Source organism: Myotis brandtii, unplaced genomic scaffold (genome assembly GCF_000412655.1).
Source record: "Myotis brandtii unplaced genomic scaffold, ASM41265v1 scaffold34, whole genome shotgun sequence".
Lineage (NCBI taxonomy): Eukaryota > Metazoa > Chordata > Mammalia > Chiroptera > Vespertilionidae > Myotis > Myotis brandtii.
In genome coordinates, this window is record NW_005363098.1 from 2,997,768 (window position 1) to 3,024,395 (window position 26,628).

The following is a 26,628-nucleotide window of genomic DNA, read 5'->3' on the forward strand; positions in this document are numbered from 1 at the left end:
GCTTTGATGTGAGAGAGATATATTGACTGGTTGCCTCCTGCACATACCCTGACCTGGGGTGGGGATTGAATCTGCAACTCAGGTATGTGCCCTTGACTGGTAATCACCCATGACTTTTTGGTGCGTGGGCTAACACTCTAACCACTGAGCACACCAGCCAGGACAGGAAGACTAAAGTTTTTGAACAGTTGTTACTTAGGCTGCCAATCATTTTTATTTCTATTTCTTCATGATAAGTGGACCCTCTGGTCTTCCTTTTAGTGATGTGGTTGGGTGCTTCCACCAAGGCAAATGCCTTTTCTCTAAGAGCATTCCTGGTGTGGCTGGAGACTAACCAAAGTTTCTATACAGAATCAAGTTATAATGATATTATAGATCCTACTGATTCTGTGGCATGTCCACTTGGGGGGAGCAGGTGTGAGACCATAGGGAGTTGTGGAGTCTGTGGTGAACTAGAGCATGAACACCATACCTAAAAATTTCCAAATGAAAATATTAGTATTAAAGACTAAGTCCATGGGCTGGATGTAGTATTTTCATTGCCACTTTTAATGGTCTTGCATAGGTCTGGAACAGTGTCTTTGGAGGGGGCTGTCGGGAGACTGTATTTGCAAATATGTGTGAATTTTCTTGTAAGTGGGCTGCTCAAGGGCATTAAATTTTTTCCCCCACCAGGTGTCTGTTAGTGATTACTGTCCAGTGTAAATACTGGAAATTAAATCTTCGGGGATAATCATAGGCTGTGGAGATAGCAGTACACGCTTCCTTTTTCAAAAAGAATAATGCTCTAGGACTTGTCCCATAAGCGATGTCAGAAAGACATAGAAGTCCTCTCTTTGAGAGACTTAAATGACATTTCCTCTAAACAAGACATAACTTTGCCTGGAGATACCCTTTTAAGCTAGAGGTTAGTTCTTGAAACAGCTGGCTTTTAAAAATAATACCATGGGAGTTCTCTCAGCCAATCTAAGTGGCTCCCTGGATTGCCAGTTCTTCCTACTCACTTTGGAAAGCACACTGACTTATCCCCACCCCTTGGTAAGTGTGCTGTGTGGTGGGCTATTTCCAGGGTGCTCTTGAGGCCCAAACTTCTCCTCCCACCGCTGAGTTGTGTGCATTGTTACAGTAATTATATAATTTCCATCAAATAGCATGTACACTGATGAAATATATTTGTGAAAAGAAAATTGTTTCTATGAAATCAAGTTCTTTGGAAAGACTAAATAAAGGCAAGTTGCTATATAAGATTCTGCTTCTAATTGGATGTGGGAGAGATAACTCTAGAAGACTGGGGAGATGTTTAAGATGTGGAATGATTCCACTTTTAGATTGATCCACTCTGAGATTTTTCACAATTTCAAGTAGCCAAACTGGAAGTCATGTATTATACATTATGAGTATGGCTCACGCAGACAGACAACTTTGAACTTCAATCAGTGGGCCTGTACTTGCAGAAATAGCTTTGATCTATGTGAAAATATTGGCAAATAAATTTGCTTTTTTATGGTTCATGATAAAATAAGGTATTTAAAATGGGTATTTAGGTCATTTTTAATGATTCCGTGCCTTAAATGACATCTTCTATTCATGTACTGACAACATCTCAATTGCAATAGGATTTCTGCAGTTGTTCTGCCATAAGTTGGCAAGATTGAGTAGTTGACTAACTAGTTCACAGGCAAGTTGGGGGGGTCTCTTTTTAGAAAGAAACACACATACAATGCTCTAAAAGCAAAGTATCTTTAAATACCTTAAATTTGTTACTGAAATTTGAAGTTTGACTCTTACTTTATACCATAGCTCTATCTAGTCTTACAACTACTGAAATGTCAGTAATTGTACATTTGGTAAAAATCAACATTTGTTTTCTCTTCCTGTGAAAAATTTCTCATATAAATGATGCTCATTATTCAATATAAGGTGATGCAAAGTGATTTCATTTTTCAAGTTCAAGGATATTCAGAATACTATATGACAGTAAAATTGGGTGTAATAAATTATCCTTACTTTAGACATGGATTGATAAATTGCTTTATATAAGATGTTAGTGATAAAAATCTGAAATTTAGAATATGAAAAATATCAACAGCTTCTCTGGCTGGCTCTCAGTTCTATTCCAACGACATCCTCTGGGTGGGTCCTGCTTTCCCAAGTCAGGCAGGGGTCAAGCTGCTCAGATTCCAGCCAACCAACTCAGGGCTCCTGGACCCAGAGCTGCTCTGGTCTCCTGGGCCAAGGATCCTTTTTGAAGGTAGAACAGGCAAGACAATTTGGAGAAACTACATAAACTCTTCCTCTTACTGACTTTGGCTCACAGTCCATGAGAGAGTTAGGTACAGTTCACTAATACCCTCTGGGAAGAAGAAAATTTGCTTTTTGGATATATATTTACCCCCTGATTGTAACCAGTGAGTCAGCTGCCCCTTTAGACCTGCAGACTATTAGAGAAAGTCGCCACTTTTCTCTAGGTTGTTCATCTCTTCCCATTGAGGTTTTTTTTTCACACCAAAATGGTTTTTAGACCATCTCTTGCCTTCCCAGCAAATGACTAGACAGTGATAATTACTCATTACCTGCGCATCATGGTGCCCAAGAATGTTTGTTGAATGAATTAATGGCTGCCAGTCTCAACAGGCATGGCTTATATTTGTTCATAATCCCAAGTGAAGACACAGGCATTATTGGTTAAGTTAATAAAGCATTAAGTTGAGAGCTGGCATGTTAATGCAGGCTCAATGTGGGAAAATTGCCTGGCCAGAGCTGGGAATTGGACTTTAACCACAGTACATACATTTTTTTTTTTTGCAGTCCTTTATGTTTCTTCCTGTTTTCCACCATAAGAGCTCATTCTTTTGACACTCATGTCTGTGTTATTACCATCTGATAATATTCATTAAGCTCCTTCATGATGAATAGTGCTCGGTTTTGTCCCTTTAAATAAGCGAGAACGTTTAAGTTGAAGGATTGCCTTTTATGCAGCACTGTTTGGTCCTGGAAGGACTCATCTGTGAGTACACATGACTTTGGCAAGTTCTTTTCCTCAGTTCAGTAAGCTAATTGGATCAATCACATATTTTTGTTGGCAAGCTTAGGGTGCCTTTTTAAAACAAGGGGTAAATTAGCTTGGCTTTGTGCTGGAAGATGTTATCAGACCTGGGCTCTATGTCAGGATTAGCCATTAGTGGGTTCTTTGTCTTGGTTCTGTAAATAGCCACTTCCTTTACACCATAGATGCTTACACTCTATGATTCCTTGCTAGTCACTTTTGTCACTTACTGTAGAACACCTTTTCAGTCACCCAGCATTTGCTTAGAGTGCAATGCTGGGTGATGTTTTATTTTGTGCTACTATCAGTTAGGTTTTTTAAAAATGCTTTACAAATAGTAATTGCACTAAGCATTTCACAAACTTATAGAAATCAAAATAAAAGGAAACATTTCTTGTCCAGCCCTCAATGGGTTATGAAATGTGACTTTTTTCTCCTCCCCATTTTTTGCTCCCAGTATTCAAATATTTTTTTTTTATTTGTCCAGCTCTACTATCTCTTTGTGCAACACCTGGCCAGTCCCTCAGCACCTGCCACCTGCATTGTCTGTTCCCTCTCTCTCTCTCTCACACACACACACACAGCTTCCTTTTGCGTCTTTCCAACATACACTGTATTTATCTGCCAGACCAATTTTCTTATATTCCTCTTTTGTCCTATAACTGCTTTGCTCAGAAATCTTTTATCAGCTCCCAATTGCCTAATGAACGAGAACTTAACTCCCTTACATAGCTTTCATTATCAAGTTCAATGCACTCTGTCAGTGGTTGCTCCTGTCCTCTTTGAAAGTAAGTAATTTACCCAGGGTAAGCATGTTCACTCCTTTCTGCAAGATGGTGCCGTGGTTAAGAGCAAGGGCACTGGGGGCAGATTAGCTTGGGAGCAGATGCTGGTTCAGCCACTTACCTTGGGCAGTTAACCTCTCTGTGCCTTAAATTTCTCTCTATAAATTAGGCAAAATGTTATTTCTGCCATCATAGTGGTGTGGGTTGTATCTGACTTATAGGGCTACAGCAAAAGTGTGAACTATTAATGTATTATGCTATGTAGTTTAAAATGTCCTTCTAATAATTATGTTAGTTCTTATATAATGCTTACTATGTGTCAGGCACTGTGCTAAAACCTACATTGATGTGGTTTTGTTTAATCCTCACATGAGGAAAGAACTGATACCAGTCCCATTTTATAGATGAGAAAACTGAGGCCGAGAGAGTTCGAGTGACTTGCTTAAACTCACATAGTTGGTAAGTGGCAGGGCTAGGATGTGAATCTAGAAAATCCAGCTCTAGAGTCAGTGTTCTTAAGCACTATTGTATAAACCTAAATTCTACTTGTGAACCCCCTCTAGGAATCTCCTTGGCCACTCAGCCCATAGTGGTATCTCTCTGTTGGAACTCCTGAAGCATGTAATAGGCAGAATAAGTTAGTAATTGCCTAAGTCCTCATTGTTTTGCATCCTTCAGTCTTGTTCATATACTAAAAATTCCTCTCGTGGTAAAGTTATTATAGTGGCTCTCTCTTATCCAAGACCCCCAGTGGATGCCTGAAACTGGGAGTAGTCATACTAAAAATTCCTCTCATTGTAAAGTTATTATAGTGGCTCTCTCTTATCCACAGGGGATATATTCCAAGACCCCCAGTGGATGCCTGAAACTGGGAGTAGTACCAGACCTCATATATACTATGTTTTTCTCTTTACACACTCACGTTTCACTCACAGGATGCACTTTATAGCTTCTCTTTGGCATATTCGAATTGCCAGCATCACTACGCTTGTGCTTTGGGCCCATTATTAAGTAAAATAAGGGTTGCTTGAATACAAACAACATGTGATATAATAACAGTCGATCTGATAACTGAGATGACTGCCAAGTGACCGATAAGCGGGTGACCTATGTAGGGTGGAGATGATGGAGAAAGGGATGATTCACATCCAAGGTGGGACAGAGCAGGATGGCTCGAGACTTCATTATGCTACTCAGAATGGTGCACAATTTATTACTTAGGAATTGTTTATTTCTGGAATTTTCCATTTAATATCTTTGAACTACTGTTGACTGTGGGTAATTGAAAATGCAGGTAACTGCAGAAAGTGAAGCTGTGGATAAGGGGAGACTATTTCTACATGCGAAAATAGAGAATTTGGGAGGAAACATCAAAGAATAAAATAAAATACACTGCCGTTCATATATTATCTGTCCTCCTAGTCTTATTCATAAATATTACACACACACACACACACACACACGAAGATACAGGTCATATATACACATTATTGGTAATTATGGTCATGCCATGTATATAATTTTGCCTTCTGCTTTTCTTGCTTAACATTATAGCACGAGCATTTGCCTGTGTCATTAAATGTTATTCTAAGTCACCATTATAATGAGTTCAAACAATTTAATTGCTTAATCTGTCTATAGTGAACATATTGTTTACTTCCATTTTTTAAATGACTTATAAGCATTTCTACAATTAAATGGGTCATAGGTCATGGCTTTAAAAAGGACTTCTGGTATGTGTACACAACTGCTTTCCAAAGATTGAACCAATTTATTACTTAGCGGGAAACTCTAGATATTTCACTGTCCTGGTTGACTACTTGTTCACTGGTTTATTATTATTTTTGGACCAATAATGTTTTGATTAGTCATTGCTAATATGATAGATGATCTAGGGCACAGGTCATGGCTCAAATTGCACTGAACTCAAACTGCTTTGAGTAATAAGGACATGGCGCTCCATGAGTGCTTCTTTGGTTGACTTTTCAGTAAAGGTGTGATGGGATTTGTAGAATTCCAGGATTTGAAAACTGGAGGAGACTGTACTAACCATTTAATATATCCCATGTTTTGAAGATAAAGAAAGTTAGAAACAGGTTAAGTAACTTGTCAAAGTTCATACAACTGGTTAGGAGCAGAATGACTATTAGATTTCTGTTTTTCAAACTCACTGATTTTTCATTATTCATCTGCATCCCTTCTCCGTCTGGCTTCCTAAACTAGCTGACCCAATTTGGAAGTACTGCTTATGACCACAGAACAAACTAATCAATGTTTGCAATTCTTTGGTGCTAATCAGACAGTCTAGCCTTATTACCGCATAATTCCTCTTTCCCCACTTACAGCTTTCCGTTTGCCAATGTTTAATTCAGATAAAATAGGAAGAGTGTGAAGATGGGGACCTTAAATATGGCCTGTCCCTCTGTGAGGTTGTTTAGGGCTTTATGTTTAGAAATCGGTTTCCTTATGGGCTTCAGTGGTAGCTTCAATGTCTGGCTGTGTAGCCTTTCTCTTCTCTATCATGGTGTTGAGAAAAGCTGTGTTTGGAGCTCACCCATGGAAGCTGGCTCAGCCGGACTGAACCTTGCTCTTGAAACCAGTTCTTGGAGCATCACTTGAATATAGCTTTGCTCTACAGGTTCAGAAACATGGAAGTTCTCGCTGCCCTCACACTCTTTTCTTTTCTCTTAAGAGCACTTGGTTTCTCAGGAAGGGCTGTGCAGCATGGGTTAATATTTCTATCAATATTGTGGGATGAAAACTAAATGTAATGAATGTTTGCAGTTCAAAAATATTTTGACATTGTGATGCCTGAGCTGCACAAAGGTTAGCAGCTTCAAGATTGGAAACACATGTTAATTTTATATTTCATCTTTAGTGCCAGTACAAATGAGTAAAATTGTTAAGGCAAAAATGTTTCCTTACTCTTCTTAGTCTCAGAATAACCTACCTTTGTCACCCAATCCTTAACAAAGAACTAATGATGATGTCAGTTGATTACAAGAATGATCTTGATGGGTTAAAATTTTCCTATAAAAATAAAAAGAAACCTGCCTTAAAAAGCTTCTTGCCTTTGGGGAAAGGTGAATGCCTTGATATTTAATATGCTTTTGGAGGAGAAGCTTAGAAAAAGAACTTTTAAAGGTGATCATGTCCCATTTATCTTTTGAGAATATGTTATTGTTGTTTAAATATTGTGGGAGTGATAGGTAAAACCAGTCTCAAATTTTGGGCAAAACGACCCTCTTTCCCTTTCTTTCATTTATTCATTAATTAATTCACTCAACAAATATTTCTGTGTGCCATGTAAGGCATTAGGGATCTAGCAGTGAACAAAATGAAGACCTTGCGCTCATGGAGTTTATCGTCTTGGGGGGCAAAAAATCAAATCCATCTGGGAAGACTTCCTAGTGGTGGAGACTTGTAAGCCGAGACCTGAGGAATGAGAAGAAATCTTAGTCACCCAGCACCTACTATAAATAGACCCGGAATGCCAAGGGAAAGTGGGGATAGACACAAACCATGATAAAAAGGAGGGCCCTGAAAACATTCAGGTGTAATTACAGAGTCCTCACCTCCAAACAAAAAACCATTTGCCATTATTTTAGATCCTAAACTTGATTTTTCCAGGTAGCCAGCCTCATTAGCCAGGGGGAAATTCAAAGTCCTGGGTTACAATCACAAAAACATTCTTTTTTGGTTCCCACTTCATTAGCCCCGGCAGCCCTAGCTACTCTGTGTCTGGCCACTTGTTCCTTTACTTTGAAAACTGCCTGGGGAGTCTTCCTCTAGGTTGGCAGATCTGATTAGAGTAAGTGGACTCTTTCAACGCAGAAAGCAGGAGAAAATTGTGACATGCTTTTGTGCAGTGGTGCCACTGATTTTGGCTGCCTTGTCCCCTGAAGAGTTATCATAAAGGACTGCAGGTCCTCAGTTGCATCCTACATGGTGTGACAAGTGGCAGAAGTTCCTGCAGACACTGTATTGGAGATTATTAGAAAGAAGTTCTTTCTGAAACAGTCAGGACACACTTCTCTACTTTAGTGAGAAAATGGCTCTAAGAGAAGAGCCGCCCTTTGGAGCAGGCCACAGACTCACTGAAAACTAAGGCTAAAATGTCAAGATCTCAAGTTCTTTGAACTTTCTTAAGACACTTAAATCTTCCATGGAAATCTAGAATATTAATATGATAAAAGCAATTGATACCATAGAAAGTTTTAATTTTCATTATTTTTTAAATGCCTGAGGCACTGCTTCTCCTCAAACTTCTTGGGTTCTGGCAGGCACAGATTGAAAAATAGTTACTAGCAATATAATAGCTCGTTTCTATTAGTGCTCGGAACGAGAGAGACACTGTGCTGAGTACTTACTCCAGTGTCACATTTAATCTCCCCGGCAGCCCTGTGAGTAGGCACCAGTATGATCATCTCTATTTTGCTGACAGGGCATTAGACTTAAAGAAGTTTAATGTCCTGACCAAGCTCACATGGTTAGGAAGTGATGGGAGTTGGACATGAACCTGGGTCTTCCTGACTAACCAGCCAGTGCCCTTAATTGCTGAGCTAGTGGGATCTCACCACTAGATATCTCAGGATGTTGTCATGATCTTCCCAAGGTCACACAGTGGTCAGAGCTAGCACCAGGTCTGGGACCCAGGAATTCCTGACCCCTGGTCCAGTATTCTTTGTGCTATACCATAGTGATAACTGCTTTGGAAATATCAGAGTGGTATTTAATAGATGAACTAATTACCTAGGAACACATTCCCTTAAAACAAAATGTAGTATAGGACACATGTCTTTCTTTTCACACAACTTAAGAACATGTTTATTATGAGAAGAACTAACATCATTAAAATGTCCATACTACCCAAAGTAATCTATATATTTAATGCAATTTCAATCAAGATATCAATGTCATCTTTCACAGAACTAGAACAAATATTTCAAAATTTATTTGGATAATCCCTACTTCATTGAGTGGTTGTGAGAATTAAATAGACAGTTTAATGTGGTGCCTGGGAGAGAGAAAGTGCCCAATATTATGGTAAGTGAAATAAGCTAGTCAGTGAAAGACAAGTATCATATGATTTCACTTATATGTGGAATCTAATGAACAAAATAAACTAACAAACAAAATAGACTCACAGATACAGAGAATAGACTGACAGTTGTCAGAGGGGTGGGGCTGGGGTGCTTGGTGAAAAGGGTGAAGAGATTAAGCTACAGACAAACTCATACAAATAAAACAGTGTGGTGATTACCAGAGGGAAAGGGAGTGGGTGGGAGGTAGAAGAGGGTAAAGGGGGGATAAATGGTGATGGATGGAGACTTGACTTGGGGTGGTGAACACAATATAGTATACAGAGGATGTATTATAGAATTGTATACCTGAAACCTATATAATTGTATAAATCAATGTACCCCATAAATTCAATAAAATATAATAAAATTTAGAAAGCATAGTTATGTCTTAATTTACTTATTTAAATTGTATACAAAATAACTGCAGTAGATGTACAACTGAATTTACAACTTGCTACCCACATTATTGATCAGTATATGCTATATGAATAGGAAAACACACATGTTTTGAATCAGCATTTTGGGTGTAATGCATCTTCCAATAGTATTAACATATCTCCTCCCTTAGAACTTTAGTGATGAATCAGTATATATTAAAGTGGCTAATGTTTAGTGTTTTGGTTTTCTTTTTATTGGTGGGATAATCTGTTTTGTTCACGTTTCTAATATGCATTGGAATTGCTAACCAGTAGATTTCTCTTTCATGGCTAGACTTGTGTGAGCAGGGAAATGCACCATCTCCAGCAGCTGAAACCCAAGTTGTCTGGACAGTTTGAGTGACACATTGTGGTGGTAGCAATGACTAGTTGACTAGTGCTCCTTACAGCTCTTCACCCATTATTTTGCCTTTTTCCAAACCTTTAATTTACCAAAAAGTTGAACTCACGATAGGGTCAAGTTCCACGACCCTGCCCTTATGGTAAAACAAATAAACAAATGGTGGACATATTTCATGAAGGACTAGAATGCAGGGAATCACATCATATTTTTATCAACACACTTCTCATTTGCTGAGGTGAATTGCTTCCATGTGCCACTGCAGATACAGTCCTATGCAAACATGGTATCAATGAAGGTGCCATTCCTAATTCCCTCTCCTGACCATGGCTGCAAATTAACTCCTCCTCTCTCCCATCCAGTCTTCCCAGTTCTCCTGGTCCTGACCCAGTTCTCCTAGTCCTCCTAGTCCTTCTTGTTAGCCATGCGAACATTCACTTTTTTCTAAGCTTCAGTTTCTTCATCAGCAAAATGAATATGATAATCCCTACCCCACTGAATGGTTATGAGAATTAAATAGACAGTTTAATGTGGTGCCTGGGAGAGAGAAAGTGCCCAATAGATACCAGCCCTTCTCACTGATAGCTTACCCAAGTGAACATCTCCCCCCAGGGAACTGCCTGCGCCTGGGTTTTATTCACATGCTCCACACTACACATCTTAGGCAGTGGATGAATGCTTCTTGAATCACCCATGAATAGCAGGTGTAACCCCTACCCTCAAGGAGAGCAGAGTCTTGTTCTGAAATAACCATAACACAAAGCAAAAACGACTTCGCACCAGGGAGATGCAATTAAACTAAGAGGTTTAGAGAAGAGCCATATTAATAGGGCAGGTTTAAGGCAAGCACTTAATAGGTGTTCAGCATAATTTTCTGATTCTGGCAACTAAAGGCTTTGGGATGCTGAAATTTCTTGCTAAATTATATGGACACGTTACATTTCTGCTCTGAATTTTACCCCCCTCCACCTATTTTAATGACAACTTGTTCTTTGAAATGTACATATAACAGGGATAGACAAAGTGCTTTTTTTTTTAGGCCAAGTAGGTGGAATTAGATCTGAGGGCATCTGTGTAATGCATCCAAGTTCCTTTGACACCATGTAACCATTTGCTGAATAGATCATCGCTTATACTGGGCTGGGCGTACTGTTAGCTGAGCATATGCTAATTTCAATGCTTGTCATAGTTAGTGTGTAGATAATTTGAACCTTCTTGCTTTCAAAATTTTTTTATTTTATAATTATTCTGTTTAATTACTTTGAAAAAGTTTCTCCTTCCAGAGAGAGAGCCAAACTAGAATTATGTATTTTAGTCACATTTTGGGGGCTAGCCTGCTCTGCTTTGTGGTTCTCCCAGCACTGGCATAAGCTAGTTTAGGAGAGAAATCTCAGGGGGATCTGCTCAGTGCTTGTTTGATTCCCCCAGAGGCACTGGCTCTTTGATCTCCTGCTAGAGTAGCTCCTCTGATCTTTCACTCTGTAAGGTGTTTGTGTCTCTGCATGATGGATGTTTCACTGACCCAAGTAAATGAAAGAAAATTTTCTCCCGCCTTTAAATGTGTTGCTTTCCTTGTTCTTTCAAAAAACACACTTTTCTTGGGTAAAAACATTTTAGAGGCATTTGGCATCAAATCAACAGAACTGTGGCCTTTAATGGAATTGGAAGCACCGTGCAGTGGTTTGATTGGGAACAATCCATTTTGTTTCTTTCTTCTTGACTCTACTCCCCTCACACAGTAATGAAACAGCTCTCCTCCTCCTCTTACTTTTTTAAACAAGGGTATCTGATTTCATTAAATTTCCTGCTTTGGCTTTTATTGTCACTTTCCTTTTTCCCTTGAAGGGGAGGGAAAACTCTCAACTGTGTACTGAGTAAATTCAATTATGAGGAAAATAGTCTACAGAGTTAAGGTGAACTGAGGTTTTGGAACATAATCCAAGCATTGCCATGATGTTGTAGATAGTCTAATCCATGATTCAGAAACATATTAGTCATTTTGATATACTGTTGATTTGACTAATTACCCTGAAGGCTGGCTGGCAGACTGAATTGCTCTAGTCAACTAGTAATTTTGATCAAATCAATGAGTAATTATAGTTTTGTGCAGGCAACAGATATAGAATACTGATTATGTTAGACTAAAGGAGATGTTATTGTGATAGAATCATATAAAATGTTTAATTGCAGCATTATAGCAGTACTTTACCTTTTTCTTACTTTAAGACTTAAATTCTCAGAACACTGTAAAAAAAAGGCCGTGGCAACTTTTTGGAGGGAATAATTTTATTCTTGCAATAAACAATATGTAAACAAGTCAAAGATTCTCTGATGTTACAGTAAATACTTGCATTTTAAATGTACTTTAATTATAATAAATATACCTTTGGACGCCCTCAGAACTAATATACTTAGATTTAAAGTTAAAAATTCTCTGTAGATTTCTTACAGAAAGAACCTTGAAATGAGCAATTTGTGTGGCAGAGCCAGGGTTATCACTATTTTCCCTACCAGTTTAATAAATGAAAACTAATAACACCGTGATCAGGTCTACCTGAAACCCAAATATTTATATTTATTTGGTTCTCATTCTATCATCATTCTTTTTCTCACTTTTGAGAAATCTTTCTCCAGGGTATGATGTTTATTACTGAATTTCTAATTAGCAGTGTTTGTATGCTATATTTGTGGGTGTAAATTTAAAGTATTTTAGAAACAGAGGCATGTTTACCTAATGGAAAATCTGTCTTTAATTTTACTTGAGTTGTCTCCTGGAAGGCTTCCCTATATTAGATTCCTTTTCTATGAAAGCAGGAAATATGATTTACTGGGGACGTAGTGCAGATTTGCTGTGTATTTAGTTACTGTTTGAGAAGCTCCCTTAGGATAGTTATTCTGAAGAAAGCTCCAGGGTTGTGTAGCAGCTTCATCCACTATTTCTGTCCTTGACACTCCACAGAAAAGAAATCAGAGAAAGAGAGAACAGTAATTTTCAGGGGTTCAGATACATTTGGGTTTACTCTTGGGGAATTGGAGATGTATTCCTGCTCTTTCCTTGCTTGGTCCCAGTTTCTACCTGCCTCTCACAATGTGAGCATCTCACCACGATGAAAGCAATTCTTGCCTTGGAAGATACACAGTATTTTTTTGTATACCTGACCCCCAAATGCTCAACTACTTCTTTAGATACTCAACTACTTCTCCAATTTAATGAGGAAAAATATGTTGATTTCCAACAAGTGCCTTGCTAAGGGGTGTTCAGGCCTTAAGCACTGACATTGGAACCTAATCTCCACATAAAAAATTGCGTATTCATTCCAGTAGTATTGAGTCAGATCATCAATTTTTTGGCAATCCCACAGGGCATAGAAGTATTATGCATATATATGTCAACACACAAAATTATTCTTGCCAAAAAAGGAACTAGCCAAATTCTGCTTTTGCTTCCATACCCTCTTTATAACTCCTTTGAGTTTAGAAGTTAACTAGCTCTAAAGTGCAGGATACTTCTGAGGGAAACATAGAAACCCTTGTCTACTCTTCTTGTTCATTGTTTTCTACCTGAAGCACCAACTCTGGGGAGAAATAGTGTCAAATGCAAAAGATATTTGAAGCAAAACTTAATTTAAAACACTGTCTTTGATGTTTCTTTTTTGGCTTTTGCTTTCTCTTTCTTTACCCTCTGTACAAAAGACATTGAGACACATGTGTTAATTTAGCAGAGAAAATTTTTAATTAAAGAAATCTAGATGGCCCGAAACCATTCAAGTCTGTGCCAGTCACTCCAGAGGCAAGTGGAGATGAATTGAAGCAGAATATGGGAGAGTCGTGATTACCCAGTTGCTTCTGGAGGCTTATGGATAAATGAATGCCTTCCTCCCCATGAGGACAGCCTCTCTGCAGGTCTGCTTAGGGGCTGGCAGCCATCCAGTCAATAAGCCATCCTTGCTGTGACAGAGGAACTGCTTAATATAAGTCACTTCAGCTTTTAGTTTTATTTCTTGGAAAGGCATCACAGTCAGCCTAAATTCTGGACCCACAGGCAGAAATTAGAGCCTTCGCTACCCTTTGTTAATTGCAAATCACATATGGCTTTTCTATTGTAGAGTCTCTGAAAAGGCAACAACTAATGATTAGTATTTACATCTGGTGCAGAGCTAGACTTGCGTGTGTGCATGCATGGGTGTGCATCTCCATGCAGAAGGGGGCTGGGAGAGAGAGAGTGAATGCACCTCCCATTGAAGTAAAGCGCTGCTCCATCCAGGGTAACCAGTCTCACCAAGTTCTGTTTCAGAATTCCACAGAATCATACCTGTGGCAAAATTCAGGCTTCAGAGCAGTGAGAGCTGCTGTTAATGAGAGCAATATATATTTTTTAAATTTATCTTTATTGTTGAAAGTATGACAGGTGTCTGATTTTTTGTTGTTGTTCCCCCCCCCCCCATTGGCCTCCTCCTCCCTGCATCCGCCCCTCCCAAGCCTTTGCCACACTATTGTTTGTGTCCATGGGCCATGCATATAAGCACATAAGTTCCCCAGTTAATCTCTCGCCCCTACCCCCACCTTCCCTCTGAAATTCATCAGTCTGTTCATGGTTCTATGTCTCTGGATCTATTCTGTTCATCAGTTTATTATGTTCATTAGATTCCACATATGAGTGAGATCATGTGATACTTGTCGTTCTCTGACTGGCTTATTTTACTTAGCATAATACTCTCCAGTTCCATCCATGCTATTGCACATGGTAAGAGTTCCTTCATTACCACTGCATAGTATTCAATTGTGTCAATATACCACAGTTTTTTAATCCACTCATCTGCTGATGGGCACTTGGGCTGTTTCCAGATCTTAGCTATTGTAAATTGTGCTGCTATGAACATAGGGGGTGCATATATTCTTTCTGATTGGCATTTCAGGTTTCTTAGGATATATTTCTAGAAGTGGGGTCACTGGGGCAAATGGCAGTTCCATTTTTAGTTTTTTGAGGAAACTCCATACTGTTTTCCACAGTGGCTGCACCAGTCTGCATTCCCACCAGCAGTGTACTAGAGTTTCTTTTTCTCCACATCTTTGAATGAAAGCAATATTTTGAAACAAAGCTTAAGAAATGCATAATGAACTTTGATTTTTCAGGGTGAATGTTAGTTTGAAAGAATAGGCTTTGTACAAATAGAAAAAAAATCTTATTAAAAAAAGCCAAATAATTTAAAAAGTTGTAGTGAGTAGTGGTGAAACTAACTGCTCAAGTATAACTACAATTAATTGCAATGCCGGCCCCATTTTTGGATATAAGAAATCTTCACAGCGAGCTATGTTTACTTTGATTGATTTTGTTTTTTTGGAGATGTCCTTAAAAATTATTGATATCCTTGAAGGTCCCCCAGAAAGGGTCCTGGGGAACTCTGGGTTCCTCAACTACATTTGGAGAACCACTGAGCTAGACAAAGGTATCGTAATAAAAACAATGTGGTACTGGCACAAAACAAACACACAGACCAATGGAACAGAATAGAGAGCCCAGAAATAAACCCATGGCTATATGGTCAATTAATCTACAACAAAAGAGGCAGGAATATAAATGGGAAAAGATAGTCTCTTCAGTAAATGGTGTTGGGAAAACTGACAGACACATACAAAAAAAATGAAACCAGATTGTACTTTCTTACACCATATACAAAAATAAACTTGAAATGGATTAAACACTTACCAGTAGCCCTGGGTGGTGTGGCTTGCTTGAGCATCATGCCATGCACCACAAGGTTGCTGGTTTGATTCCTGGTCAGGGCACATGCCCAGGCTGTGGGCTTGATCCCCAGTAGCGGGTGTGCAGGTGGCAGCTGATCAGTGTTCCGCTCTCACATCAATGTTTCTCTCCCTCTCCCTTTTCCTCTCTCTAAAAATCAATTAAAAAATCTTTTTAAAAACGGATTAAACACTTAAATGTAAGACCAGAAACCATAAAACTCCTACAAGAAAACATAGGCAGTAAACTCTTTAACATTGGTCTTAGAAATAACTTTTTGCATATGTCTCCCCAGGCAAGGGCAACGAAAGCAAAAATAAGCAAATGGAATTAAATCAAACTAAAAAGCTTTTGTACAGCAAAGGAAACCATCAATAAAATGAAAAGGCAACCAACTGAATGGGAGAAGATATTTGCAAATGATACATTCAAGAAGGGGTTAATATACAAGATATATAAAGAACTCATACAACTCATCATCAAAACAAACAAACAGTCGGATTGAAAAATGGGCAGAGGACCTGAATAGACTGAAAAATATTTTGGCAGAACATTGACTTTCCTAATTCCTAGAGCTAACCTCATAAGCTGAAGGTAAACTGCATAAATTTAACCCAGTAAGTATTATTGCACAATAATATTAAAATAAGCATTAAAGATATGGTCCTAATGATAAAATACATCATTCTACTTGGAGAGGTGCTAGTGGTTAAGAGACTGCATCTGAGTCAGACCTCAGGATATCTGTGTGACCTTGATTAGACCAATTCCTCTACCCTTCTGTGCCTCAGGTTCCTTATCTGTGCCTAAGGGTAATAATAGTTTACAGATTTAAAGAGTTAACAGTGTAATGTATTTAGAATAGTACCTGGCACAGAGAAGTACACAGTAAGTGTCAACTCTTACTAGTACTGTTATTCCATATGCCATTTTGTAAGGGGTACGTGTATTTGTAGGGTAAATGCACAGAAGTGGTTTTGATGATCAAATTTAATTTTGTGGGTAGAGCACCAGTTTATGCACTCACCTGAGGTCCCTGAGATGCACCCATGGTTACTTCGCTCAGTCATCTCTGGATATGGGTGAGTCTGGACCTTGATCGCGTATTGAGGCCCATGCAGTGTTGCTCAAGAGGGAGAGATTTCAAGTTAAAACTTTCTTCCCCCCTGAAAATTTTCAGTGCTTTTAGAAGGTCTTGCTTTTTATTTTTCTCCATATGGTGTCTTCTCTTGATGATAAACTGATCCTGACAGTCATATATATGTGAGTAGTAAAAACTTGAAACCAGTAGGTTTTTATCACATACTTCTAGAATCTTTTACTATTCATGGATGAGAAAACATAGTTGTTTAAATCATAGTACCATTTGTGAGAGGGATGATCATATTTATATGTAAGGAAGCCTTACATTATTTTCATGTTTATAAAAATTAAATGTGAAATCAGAACTTCATAGTCATAGGTTACCACATCAATGCCCTACCCGAAGGCAGGCTGCCTTTATCAGTTAGCTCAAGCACCAGTGGTTCACGCCCTTTCTGTCATGTTTATGGAACCCAGTAGTCATCTGGCTCTTCGTGGCCTGTTTCATAGATGGCCAAGGAAGGTGCCACGTCCTAATCGGCATGGGATCATGTTGGAGGAGACCAGGAGTTTGCTGACTTTTGAGCCTGTTACTAAGTTATAATAAATGCTAATCATTTTTTACCTCTGACAAGTCGCCTTGCAGTGCTCTGGGTGGGAGTGGAAGTGCTTAGCCAGCCATGAAATTTGTAAGGCTCAGAGGCCTGAACTGATTATTATTCAAGAGCATGATTACTCCCAGGCTGGAGCAGCCCGCAAGCTGCTGAGACATACTTTCTCTTATCACTGAAGTCCCAGAAGTCCCACCACTGTCTCTGCAGTGACGCCTTCAGAATTGCAGCTGGCCATTTGCCTCTGCTCTGGGGCTCTTGGTGGTTTTACCGTGAACACATCTTTAAAGTGGCTTTTAAACTTTTTTGAAGGGAGGAGCAGTTTATGAGCCCTTTTTAGAGTTGACTAAAAACTGTAGCTACCTCTCTTTAGAAAAATATGCCCAGCAATTGATGAGACTCATAGAATATATGGAGAATTTTATTGTTACTTAACTCATTGCACTTAGTAAGTCTTATGCCATGCCTAGATGAAGGACATTTCCAAAAAGACGGTTTCTTGTGTGGTTTTTTTCAAAAGGTAATCCTCACATCCTCTTGATTACTCTGCAGATTACATGTCTGAAAAATTTCATATGAAGACATTTGAAGGACTGCCGTTAGGAAACTAATCCTCATGGGTACAGGTGTAAAGACAGGCGTTAGACTGAACAGCATAACTTCCCAAAGGCCCCTCCCTTTCCAGAGAAAATGACCAAGACATGTTGGGCATACTAGTAAAATTATATTGATTGATTGGGTTGTTGGGGAGACTTCCTTTAAGAATGATCCAGCTTTCATGTTTCAACAAATCTCTCCGTGTGAATAAGAAACTTTTCTGTTTAGTCACTCATGAGCTGATGTCTCAACACTTGCTGTAATTTTCAAAAGCTATAATTTTTACATTCCAAATCTTTGCCAACAGGGGTTTAATTTCTTAAATAGCATTAAAAATTAAGTCCCCAAACAAATTTCAGGTATGAATTTGAATGTTAATTTTAATTTTCCTTTTCTACTTATTCTGTTTATCAGTCAGTTGCCTGGCACTTGGGTATGACCTAGTTGGCAGCCTGTTGTAGTGAAGTGAAGATGTGAAACATGGTGGAATTATTTCAGGGCATTAACAGTTTCCCTCAGTCTTATTACTCATTTGAAGTATATCTTTATCAAAGCCTGAAACCGCTTTGAATATCTATATTGAGAGAATTTTCTTCGTGCACTTGAAATTCATGAGAATTTTTCTGTGAATGAACTGGTGACCTACAACTTGGCACAAAACAAGGTACTGCTTTACTGAAATGATGGACAGTGAACCTGAAAGAGCCAGAGTCAAACTCTATGATGCCTTGTCTAAGTGTTTGGTTGGAGCATCATCCTGTACACCAAGAGGTTGTTGGTTCAATTCCTGGTCAGGGCACATACCTAGGTTGAAGGTTCCATCCCTGGTTGGGGCATATACAGGAGGCAGCTGATTGATGTTTCTCTCTTTCTCTCTCCCTCTCAATTCAATAAACACTAGAGGCCCGGTGCACGGAATTTGTGCACTTGGGGGTGGGGAGTCCCTCAGCCAAGACTGCACCTTCTTGCAGTCTGGGAGCCCTCAGGGGATGTCCCTGTAGGGAGTGGGCCTAAGCCATCAGTCAGACATCCTTAGTGCTGCTGTGGAGGCGGGCGAGGCTCCCATCACCACTGCTGTGCTAGCCAGACATGAGCCCGGCTTCTGGCTGAGCAGCGCTCGTGGGAGCACAATGATCACCAGGGGACAGCTCCTGCATTGAGCATCTGCCCCCTGGTGGTCAATGTGTGTTGTAGCGACTGGTCATTCTGCTATTCGGTCGATTTGCATATTAGCCTTTTATTATATAGGATATCCTCAGGGGAGGATTAAATAAAACGCTCTATGACAGGTTGAAGGTCCAGGGGAGTCAGGGCTATTAGATCTTGCCTTTATTTTCCACAGCCCAGCATGCTATGTGATATGACAGTGAGAGAGAAAAGGAAACTGGGCCAGAGGATTAGAGCAGAGGGAGGATTTAGTCTTAATAGGATTTTATTAGGCTCTAAGTCGAGGTTGTGTGAGGTAGTTTGACCTGAAATGAATTCCCCTCGCTGCTCTTAGTTATAAGTGAGGGCACAAGGTTCCCCTCTTTCAGGTGTTCCCAATATTGGAAGAGTCTTCACTCTTAGATACAATTTCATGTGATAAGCACTTTTACAGTAATAGACTTTTTATGTGTTTAGTAGCAGCCAGTTCAGGGCATTCCAAAGTGCATTCTAAAACAATGAGGTTTTATACTGGCGGTTGCTCAAGAAACCAACCAACCAACCAACCAACCAACCACAAATGTGGTTTGTTTGTTTATACATTTGAGATGGTTGATTCCTGTGCTTTGGGTTCCTTAAGTGAAATATGCTTCAGTTGAAAAAAGCATACGGATAGAATCCCATTTATTGTCCTTCTTTAAGATTACCTCTGCCCAGTTAGTGTCACAGTTGTAATAAAATACACAAAATAATGACTTCTGAGCTGGGAGAGACCTAGCTACTCACCTAAGAGAGGTTCCAATCCAAGAGCCCCATTTTTTATTTAGGGTGTCACAGCTGATTAGAACTGGAACCAGAGTCTTGGGGCTTTTTCTCCTGGTTCAGAGCTCAAGACTCCAAGTGGGGACTTTAAGGTTTTTGACTTCTATACTTGGACAACCGAGCTAAAAACTCTTAGCCTTTACCCTTTGTTCCCTACGGTAAATCCGCCCAAACTCTCCATCCATTTCCATAAACCAGTCAGAGAAATGTCAGGTGGGTAGAAGAAGGAAAGGTGGGAAGGGAACCTGCAATGTCTTCCCACCAAGGTCAGGCTATTACTTCTGAATTGGTAACACGAAAAGACTCTTTGCTTCTCTTTTGTCTCTAGGCCTCACCCTACCTGTGTTCTCCACCGTTCTTCTCCTCTTGCTCCATCAAATCCTTTCTTTCTTTAAAAAATCTTCAAATTCTCCCTGTTCCTTAGTTCCTTCCCATTAGACCTGCAAATATGATCACTTTTTCCTTAATAAAAATGTTCTCTTGGCTCTGTCTCCCAATAAGGTAGCTATCTATTTCTTTCCCTTAAGGAATTTTTAAAAATTTGTTTTTAAAGGATATTATATTGAAACAGATAAAATAATTGAAGGATGATATGAGATAATATAGAATTATATGCCAAAATGTTTACATTGTAAGTTCAGTCTGTAGTGAAAGAGAGATATATTAACATATAGTCATTCAGGGATTGTATTTCAAGAAAAAATGTAACTCTGACACATTTATAGCTCTCCTAAGTATTGTAGATTTTGAAAGAGTCTGAAATTAGATATCTGTTTATTTGGGAATGAGGTTGAAGGAATTTTTACATTGGAAGGAGGTGTGATCTAGATGACTAGAATCTAAGCTTTTATGACCATATGGAGTCTTTTATAATTCCGTGATGTGGAAGTGTATGCTTACACTTTTTTTCATAGTCAAATAAAACATATCATATACTTTCCAAAAAGGGCCAATAAAAATCATATAATTTTATGTCAGTTATCTCTGTCTCCAACAAAAATTTAATAGAGTTTTCTTTCCTTATTGATGGAAAATATTTTTACATATAATATTGAGATGAATATATTGACTATCAGTAATATCTTTGGAAATAATATATTCAGTTCTGTCTTTTCACTATAGAATGTGTGCTGATACATCAGGCTGTCATATATATAATATCATGATAGCTCCTTTACCCACCCCACCCCCATGCCAGAAAATTCAACAACCACACCACAAAACCACAAGTAACCCTTGTTGAAAAAAGAGCCCTTTAGGTATTTTTGTGTGTGTGTGTGTTGGTGGTTTATTTGAAGAAAGAAAAAGAAATTACTCGTTAGGGTCTGGATGGTTTATAGAGCTCTCTCTTTGGCATGAAATTCAAATTTATGTGCATGTGTGTATTTACGGGAAGAACGGGCTGTGTGCCAAGAGCGGCCAGCATTCCCAGCTTCAGACGCCTTAGGCTGCAGAGGGAACAGGGCGAGGAAGGGGGAAATGTCCAGTAAAGCCAGGCTTGTCACACGGCACACATTCCAGCGACTGCAGCCTCTTTTACCAACTCACAGCTTTTTGCTTAGTTTTGTCCTTCTCTGTCCTTCTCTTGGGACTTTCAGTTGTGATCTGAGAGTTAATTAAACAGCTTGGAATTGAAAAATGCAAAAACGGAAAAGAGAAAAGCCCGATAACAGGGAAAGGCAGAATTATCTTGAAAATCTTGGTGCTGGAGGAAATATATCCTTATACCAGTACATCTCTCATAAATATGGTGCTGTCTCTTCCTTTCGGGCTTAGGTTGCCCTGGGGACATGCCTGTGATGTAATAGTCTAACATGAGAAGGAGAGAGAAAGAGTAGAAATATTCAGCCCTTTGGTCTCTGGTTAGTATTTTCATTTGTAGCATCTTCTGGCATGGTGTTTTGCTATCAAATATGGGTTGCTTGACTTGCCCGACACACCTTTCTCCACTAAGTTTTCTCAAAGTTGTGGTTTCTGGGCTCATGACACGTTTAGATTCTTCAGGCATCTGCCTCAGAAGTATGATCAGATAAGTACCAACCAAGTGAGATGCCCTTTTCCCAGAGAAGAGCCAGATTCCTTAAGGCAATAGGGCCGGGATTCTAGCCAGCAGGAAGGAGAAGATGGTTTTCTAGAAAGGTCACCGGACTGGGAATTGAGAAACTTACATTCTATTGCCATCAAAACTAACTTGTAAATTTATGACCTCAGCTAAGATAGTTATTTTGTCTGTAATGCAGTCTCACTCTCTGAAAGGTTGCATGTAAAGTCCCTTTGAAAACCAACTGAAAGAATCTTAGAGAGCATGTGACTGATTTTGAGTTGGAGGCGGTTGGCATGGTATATGTTCCCCTCAAAGCTTTGAAGAAGAATCTGAGAATCCTGGAGCTGGAACGTCAAGGAGTCTTCTATTTATCCAGCCTCTGGGATAAACCAAAATATCCTGATTTTCCTTATTATGATAATTACATCATCTGAATAACAGACCTGGATGTTTTTCACAGCAATATTACGTTTAGGACAATGAGGAAGTTGAGTCAGAACTTGCTCTATCTCTCCTCACTTGGAGCAAAGCTGCATGCTGAAATGTTATTTGTACGGGCTAGCCTGGTAGTCAAAATGAGGGGGGGAGGCTGACAGTGGGGTCACAGGGAGTGATGGGGACCATGGGGATCATGGAGGCTGTGGGGACTGGGAGCGCATACCCTGCATGCTTGGGGTGGCCACTCTTAGTTTTTAAAACACCAAGAAAAAACATGCCTCTCAGGGGCAAAGGGCTGTGGTTGGCAGTGAACAGTGTCTTATTGAAAACAACAATTTTGTATTCTTAGCAACTGTACAATAGGGAATTCACCAATTTAAATAATAAAATATAGTCATAGAAGACACACACAGCTGTTTTTTTCCTGGGGAACATTCTGTGTGCAGTGCTCCTCCTAATAGGCCTTCCTCTTTGTGTACACTTTAGTCTTCTTTCATTCTCCTTAAATATGTTTCTTTCTTCAGAATTATTAATTCTTGTAAGTTTTCTGTCGTATGTCCTAATATTTTTTTAAAAGATCCTTTAATGATGAAGAGTTAGCCTCCCACCCCCCAGCAGAAGCACTTGTTTTGAATATACCTTAACTGTTTTCCAGTGTTTAATTCCACTCCTCACAAAGAACACAAAGGTCTAATCCGAATCATCACCTGAAGCCTTCTTTCTTACCGTTCGTTGTTTGTAGGAGGAACAGTTGATTAGTGTTCTCCTGGTATTACCTTTCATATCCATCAGTTGAAAATAGCTGTTTTTGCACTACTCGTTTTGGCACTACGAGTCTAGAAATTATATCATGGGTTTTGTTTTCCAGTTCTCTGATAATTACAGTGTAATTACCTTTCTCTGATCTCTCTCCAATCTGTACACTAAAAAAATAATATTTTGAATGATACCCAGTCCTTTTATGGGCAGTTCAAACCGGTGAGATAACACCACTGTGTTAGTTCTTTGTCAGAGAGTAAGCGCCACACAACTGGATCAGACCCACTGTTCGCTGTGTGACCTCAGTATCTATTTCCTCCCTACGGGGAGTCAGTTGCAGTCAGACTTTCTTCATATTTTATCCACACAGTTCACTTCTCATTTGTAAGTGTGCCCTATCTTGTTTTTGATGGATCATTTCTCTCTGATTTGTCAAGGTTACTTGGAATTCTATTATTTTTCAGAAAATCTAGAAACCTTCACTTAGTTTGTGGCCACAAATGACCGAAAATGCTTTCAGTTGCATTACTTAAAAACAAACAAACTATATCCTAAAAGGCCTGTGGTTGTGATGCCATAACGGCAGAACCATCACCAGGAGGTGCATGGAGCACCTCTCATGGGCCAGAACTCCTGGCTTGTGCGGTGAGGTGGGGTTCACACAGGGCTGGTGGGGCTGGCACAGCAGAGGAGGGGCCTGCAGCTCATGCAGGGCAGGTCTGGGGGCCGGGCTGGCAGGGCTGGTGCAACGGAGGTGGAGCCCGTGGCTCCCACAGGGCAAGTCTGGGGTCCCGCTGGCGCGGTGGGGCTGGGTCTCACGCAATTTCGCACACTGGAACTCTAGTCAATAATATTAGACCCAGGAGTCTGGGTGCTGTTTCATAACTACCCAAGTTTCATTAAGCCACTTATTTCTGTCACTATTAGCTAATGGTTTCCCTGCTTCTGGGTGTTTTTAAACTCCACAGACATTGGCATCATAGTGTCTTGCTTGATGATAGCAACTAGATTTGAGTGATTTAGAATTGTAATCGAGGGGGTTGGTTGGCAGTAGTGGAGAGAATAAACCTAATAATTGCTTAATTTATGCATGTAGCTTTAGGAGAATCATTATATTTTGAGTAGCAAGGTGAGAGAAAAAAAGGGAAGCCTTCAGATTGAGTAGAAATGTCTATTTCGTAGATGTTTTGTTCTGTGTTGGGCTTTGATTTAAATATAGTAGTCAGTGTCCTATTCAATATACGAACATAATGAGATGCATTTTTTGTTGTCATTACAGGTTTTGGAAGGTGACAATGAAATGTGAAGAAGTTACATTTCTAATGTGATTCTTGAAAGTTAGTGACTGCTTGCGAAATTTTGATGAAAATTAAATATGACTTAGAAGCATTGCTTTATGAAGGTTTATGATGTCATCGGTTGCGACTGAACACAAACTCCAGCAGGCTGTGAGCCTGCAGGGAGTTGACCCAGAAACATGCATGATTGTATTTAAAAACCACTGGGCGCAGGTAAAGTATGAGTTCCACCTTCTCTGCTGGTCTAGAGGCCTCCTTCACCCTGACCCAGGGTTTCCTACCTGTGACAGGGTTTCCTTCCAGAAACAGGGAGGAAAGCCCCTTCAGAAAGGCGGGAAAGCAGCTTTCTCTTCTAGCTTTCCTAGACTAGGTATCGGGTTAAAAACCATGGTTTTCAACACACAACCAATTAGGGCACGTGCATGTTCCCCAGCAGTTGGCCTTCAAGTGAATCTGACCTCACTTTCAGTATACTTGACCATGTCTACATCCTGTCTCTTCCCCTCCTCCCTGCTGATTTCCACCCAGACCTTAGACTCTGACATGACAAAGCACACATTTATTAGATGTTTACCAAGTGTTTTGCTGATTACTTCAAATGCCTTATATCATGTAATCTTTTCCACAAACCCATAAGGCAGTTAGCATTAGCTTCCTCATTGAGGGAATGGAAAATTGTAGAGGTTGAGTAACTTGCTTGAGGTTATATAACTAGTGGGTTTTCAAGCAAGTACTTAGATTTTGGTCCCTTGACCTCTGTATTCTACCCTTTTTGGGCTGGTGGTCCGGTGTAATTTAAGAGAAGACAGTGCCAGGTGTTATCTGAATTCATTACAAAGTCAATTATAAAAGTTTTTTTTATTATTATTATTCATTTTGACTTCTCTGTGACTCTTCTCTGATCTGTTTTCATGGATAATTAAGGGTTGAATGTTCCAGCTCACCCTTTTCTCAGGGAGTTTACAAGTAGTAAAATAAATAAAATTGGCATTCTTTACTACTTGTCCAACATTACACTCCCAGGTGAGCTGGTAAGTGGCTATTTATGTGACAGTTTTTTAATGACTACCCAGTTCCTTCCTGTGTCCGGAAACAGCACATGGGTTAAAGCACTGAGCCTGTAAATCACAGCAATTATGGGGGATACAGTTTAGATCAAAAACAAAATTAATTCTGCTTCTGGGTCATTTGCACTTTGTAGCTTCTTGTCACTATCCAGTCCAAAGCTTCCAAAATTTCTTATGCATTTCTCATTCTCTGACTTTTCACCATTTGAATCTTAATGGGTTTTCTCTGGATGTTAAGGGCACAGCTGCTTTAGCAGAGGGAAGAAAATAATTCAGGAGTTTTCCAGGTAATAGAATAATACCTTTGGCTTTGTACTTTTGTAAGATTCTTAAAGTGCTAGCTTCAAAGTGGGGTGGTGAACCCAAACGGATGTGCCCAATAGGCTATTGCGTGTGGGAAGAATATTTTAGAAGGCATATTCCTATCTTTATCTTTTAAAATTTCCTATTTTGTGTTTATAATGTACATAATATATTCATAAATTAGTATGTATATGTTTATTAATTTAATTATTTGTCCTTGTATTTTTTTTAACTTGTAAGATTGCACAGTCAGATGCTCTCTCTTGAGAACATTTTCAACCTCAGTAATTTCATTTGGCAGAGGAAGCCTTATCATTCTAATGTGCAGTCTTTGCCCTGGGCCCCATTTTGCTTATTTGTTTGTGTATAATACCTTTGCTTGTAATCACTCCTGCTGGGGTATCTGTGATGTGATCCATTTAGCATTCTGTACCCCTCTTCAAAGACATTATATATCATCAACCTCTTGATTTTATGTAGATGGATCATTTGCCCTTTCAGATAGTGTCCTGGGCAAGTTTTCTCCAAAGCTGTGGGAGTGCTAGAGAATGTCTTAATTCAGGAAGGTGTGAAAATGCTTTTCCATTGGTGAAGGAGGAAATCCTGGTTCCAGAATCGTATTATTCATGTCATGTCCGATATGAATGACTCTAGCATTGGCAGACATTTCTGGTTACCTGAAGCATAGCCCCCTCCGTTTAGGGCAGAAAAACACCGAGCTGAGGGTAAGTAAGGATAACTTTGTCAGAGAGAATGGTGTTTAGTTAGTAAACACGCCTTTTGTAAGTGGGGACACTCTTGGTCTTGTTGTTAACTTTGGTCAAGTTTCTTACCTCTTTAGTCTTGACTTTTCCTTTGTAACCAATCTGGAAAACATCCTCAGCTTCTGTGTACTTTCAAAGGAGGGCTTTCCTGTTACATTTATCAATAAAAATGCTGGTTGCAGAAATTCACGTGGATGTCAACGTGACTATTGCTGGCTGGGGATTTGCTGAGTCCACACTTCAGTGTACTACTGCAAGCTC

General features: G+C 39.4%; 1 protein-coding gene across 9 annotated transcripts in view; it reads left to right on the forward strand.

The window, feature by feature from the left end:
- FAM160A1 (family with sequence similarity 160, member A1) overlaps positions 1-26,628 on the forward strand; it is a 199,248-nt gene that overhangs the window by 93,446 nt on the left and 79,174 nt on the right. For 7 of the 9 annotated variants that reach the window (XM_014543876.1, XM_014543874.1, XM_014543875.1 and 4 more), the window contains one exon: positions 24,215-24,446. The exons of 1 other annotated variant lie outside the window; for it this stretch is intronic. In XM_014543876.1, the coding sequence (XP_014399362.1) occupies positions 24,342-24,446 (105 nt within the window). In that variant the 5' untranslated portion in view covers positions 24,215-24,341. Of the gene's footprint in view, positions 1-15,982; positions 16,053-24,214; positions 24,447-26,628 lie in introns of those variants that run through there. One more of the 9 variants, XM_014543879.1, reaches the window with a different exon arrangement.